Source organism: Phocoena sinus, chromosome X (assembly GCF_008692025.1).
Source record: "Phocoena sinus isolate mPhoSin1 chromosome X, mPhoSin1.pri, whole genome shotgun sequence".
In the NCBI taxonomy this organism is placed as follows: domain Eukaryota; kingdom Metazoa; phylum Chordata; class Mammalia; order Artiodactyla; family Phocoenidae; genus Phocoena; species Phocoena sinus.
In genome coordinates this window covers 130,052,619-130,056,618 of record NC_045784.1, presented here as the reverse complement: position 1 = coordinate 130,056,618, position 4,000 = coordinate 130,052,619, and the positions used below count along the sequence as shown (strand labels likewise).

The following is a 4,000-nucleotide window of genomic DNA, read 5'->3' as shown; positions in this document are numbered from 1 at the left end:
GGGGCCTGGCCCTGCCCTATGGCTGGAACAGGAAAGTCCCACAGCAGGGCACCCACCACTGAGCGGACGACGGGGTGTCCCGAGGAACAACGTGGTGGCCTTCAGTTGTACTGCTAATTACTTTCACATTTCCAAGGAAATTCCTATTCCAATGCCATGTTATCTTGTTCACCATCACAAAACAATATGGGAATCTTACAATTTGTTTTACACAATTGCAAAACTCTTGTCGTTGAACTGAATTAGTGCAAATACATGTGTGATTAATGTCATTTGCAAACTTAGATACTGAAGCTTATTAAGCCTTCTTTTAAATGGAACAATATTTGAAAAATTCCTAAAGAAAACACAGATGATATTCCATGTCATCTTACACAACAGGAACCCAAAGATGCTACACACCATGTTCCCCCCACTCGCAGGGGCCCTCACTACTTGGAAACTCGACCGCTCTCTCTTCAAACTCAGAGTGAAGGACCAGCCTCACTTGCTACCAGTGAACTTGGGCCTGGCAGGAGCCTGGCTACTGCTCTGGCTCAGGCTCCCTCTTCCTCGTCGCTCACACCCTCTGCACACAGGGATGGGAAGGACCTGGGATCCAAGATATTGACCCTGAGCAGATGCTCCAGGACCTGCCACTTGCTGGTCTCCGCGTAGGCCCGGGCACCCCACAGGAACTCGTAGCGGGCAGGGTCGCTGTGGGGCACCTGCCGGTACTCCAGGTAGCCCTCCTGCACCCACACTTCGGTGAGCAGCTCCCCGGGCTCCCCATAGATGCAGGGCTCCCTCCCGGCACACACCCCCATGTTGCCGAGCACTCCCCACACCTCCTCCTCAGGGGCGCGGTCACCGAACAGGGTGATCACGCCCAGGACCAGCACCAGGAGGCCGGCCTCGGGCGTGCTCTGCCCATCACTCAGCACTGCATCCCAGGTGAGGCCCAGGGTGGGGACCAGGACGTAGGTGCGCTCGCGGGGGTCCACCTCCTTCACATCCAAGCCAAACACCAGCTGCATTCACTCGCAAGCGTGGCTGAAGATCATGGGGAAGTGGTCCCGATGCTCCCGGAGGACCGTACTCAGCATCTCCGCCTTGGAGGTCGGCTCCCTGGGGCGATACTTGAGCAGGAACGCCACCAGGTCAGCCATCAGCACAACAAGTGCCTCCTGGAGCAAGGACTCCGCATAGGCGGAGAAGGAGGGGGCGCCAGGGGAGGCGGAGGACGAGGGGGATGCGGCCTCCTCCCCCGCAGCCCCCAGCAGCGGCGCCTCCACCGGACCCTGGGCCGGGACTGGGGCCTGAAGGTCGGCCTCAGGCTGGCGGAGCTCACTCATCTCGACCGGGGGCCTGATCACTGGGGTCGGGCCGCCCACGGGAGTGTGGGCAGGGGACCTCGTACCTGGGGTAGAGAGGGGGTGTGAGCGGCCTCGGCGGAGAAAGGCACCCTGGGCAGCTCTGACAAAGGCCACTTATAGGCCTCATCTTAAAGGCTGCCCTCGGGCCTCACAGGGGCGCTCCTCCTGGGCGGCCTGTCCCCTGTTCTGGGAGGGGGAGCCCCTGGGTACACACTCAGGGCACGCACCTCCCCTTGACTCCTGGCACTGCCTGGGCCTCCTCTGCTCTGTACCCTGAGGACACGGTCCTCAGACCTGGGCCTTCGCCTCCCGGTTCCTGGAGCCCCTGTAAGAGGAATGGAGGGTGCACCTCTTGTGTAGACTGTGGCACAGCTCTGGGCCTCGGTGCTGGTAGGAGGATTGGGCCTGACACTGTGAGGTCCCCCCAGTTCTGAGTTCCGGGGTGGGTGGTCCCCTCGGAGCTCGCTCGTCGTGCTCACTGTTCCCCTTAAGGGCCTGGACCCTCCCCTTTGCAGGCCGGAGGAGAAACTCAGAACAGGACCCCGAATCTGAACAGAAAGCAGTGAGGGGGCCCCACAGGTGGCCGCACCTGCCCAGGGCCTCCCGAGGGTCCTAGGATGGAGAGATGCTGGGTCCTCACCTCCTCCTCACGTCCTGCCTGGCCTCCCAGCACTAACCACAGGGGCAGGTTTCTGTTGAGGCCCCTGTTCCAGGGCTGGGGAGTCTGCTCAGTTCTCCCTCGGGGGCCTGGGAGTCCACCCTCTGCGGACCTGAAGGCTCACCCCTCACACCAAACACCTGACCTCCTGAGGACCCCGACCCAGAGGTCAGGAAACATCTCATCTGCTGACCGCGCTCTGGCGCCTCCAAGGCCCCCGCGGAAGGGCAAAGGATCCCTCCCTGTGTTGGGGTCTAACGTCCTCAGTCCTTCCTTCCTCGCGTGCAGGCTGGACTCTGGGCAGGACCTGGGATTGTCCCGTCTGCCAGTGTGAGTCCCTGCTCCTTATACCAGGTCTCCAGTCTCTCAGAGACCCTGACGTCAGGACAGGCCTACCGTGCTCATCCCGCCGCGGGGCCTCCCACGGCCACCTGCAAGGGCGGTGATCTGGTGGGTCCCTTTTGTCCTCCCTCAGGGTCCCCTCAGTCCTGCCTAAGGGCCCTAACCTTAGTCCACCAGGGACCTGACATTTTACCCTCTGCGCTCATGAGACCCCGCCCCTTATCCCAGGTCCCCAGCTTCTCTGAGACCCGGAAGTCAAGAAGTGCTGATGTGTTCATCCCGCCCTATGACCTCACTGGGCCAACTCTGTTCTGGGGTCCACGTTTCCCTTAGTCCTCCCTCAAGGCCCTCACCTTGACTCCACGCAGGACCTGGCATTCTAGCCATAGCACACCTGAGAGCGGACGCTTATACCTGTTCCGAAGCCTCTCTGAGACCCGGATACGTAAGTGAGAACTCGCTGCCAAGTGCTCATTCCACCCCAGGGCCTCCCAGGGCTGAAGGCAGGGAAGGGTATAAGGGTCAGGGTCTCACAGAGACTGCGGAGCGGGTATAAGGGGTGGGGTCTCAGGCAGGAACAGGAGAGAATACCAGGTCCTGCGTGGAGTCAAGGTGAGAGCACATAGGGAGGATTGAGGGGAGCCTGGATCCCAGAACAGAGCTGGTTGTTGGAAGCCATACGGCGGGATGAGCACATGCAGCACTTCCTGACATCCAGGTCTCAGAGAGGCTGGGGAGGGGGTATAAGGGGCGGGGTCTCAGGCGGGCACAGGAGAGAATCCAGGTCCTGCATGGAGTCAAGGTGAGTGCCCTGAAGGAGGACTGAGGGGAGCCTGGACCCCAGAACAGAGTTGGCCCTGGGAGGGCATAGGGCGGGATGAGCACGTGCAGCACTTCCTGACATCCGGGTCTCAGAGACGCTGCGGAGGTGGAGCACGGGGCGGGGTCTCAGAGAGGCTGCGGAGGCGGTATAAGGGTCGGGGTGTCTGGTGGGCATGGGAGAGAATCCCAGGTCCTCCGTGGAGTCCAGGTGAGGGCCCTGAGGGAGGACTGAGGGGAGCCTGGACCCCAGAACACAGTTGGCCCTGGGAGGCCATAGGGCGGGATGAGCACGTGCAGAACTTCCTGACATCCGGGTCTCAGAGACGCTGCGGAGGGGGAGCATGGGGCGGGGTCTCACAGAGGCTATGGAGGGGGTATAAGGGTCGGGGAGGCTGGTGGGCACGGGAGAGAATCCCAGGTCCTCCGTGGAGTCTAGGTGAGGGCCCTGAGGGAGGACTGAGGGGAGCCTGGACCCCAGAACACAGTTGGCCCTGGGAGGCCATAGGGCGGGATGAGCACGTGCAGAACTTCCTGATATCCGGGTCTCAGAGACGCTGCGGAGGGGGAGCACGGGGCGGGGTCTCAGCGAGGCTAGGGAGGGGGTATAAGCGTCGAGGTGTCTGGTGTGCATGGGAGAGAATCCCATGTCCTGCGTGGAGTGAAGGTGAGCTCCCTGAGCCCTGAGGGCAACCTGGATCCCAGAACAAAGTTGGCCCTGGGAGGACGTAGGGCGGGATGAGCAAGTACAGCACTTCCTGACATCCGAGTCTCAGAGAAGCTGGGGACCTGGGTTAAGGGGCGGGGGTCTCATGAGCGCAGAGGG

The 4,000-nt window shown here is 61.6% G+C and overlaps 1 protein-coding gene across 1 annotated transcript; it reads right to left on the bottom strand.

Moving 5' to 3' along the window:
- Positions 1–536: 536 nt before the first annotated feature.
- Positions 537–1,334, bottom strand: LOC116747268 (melanoma-associated antigen 8-like). Its single transcript, XM_032619043.1, is given in 1 exon segment — positions 537–1,334. A coding segment is annotated over 1 exon segment (798 nt).
- Between the last annotated feature and the right edge of the window lie 2,666 nt (positions 1,335–4,000).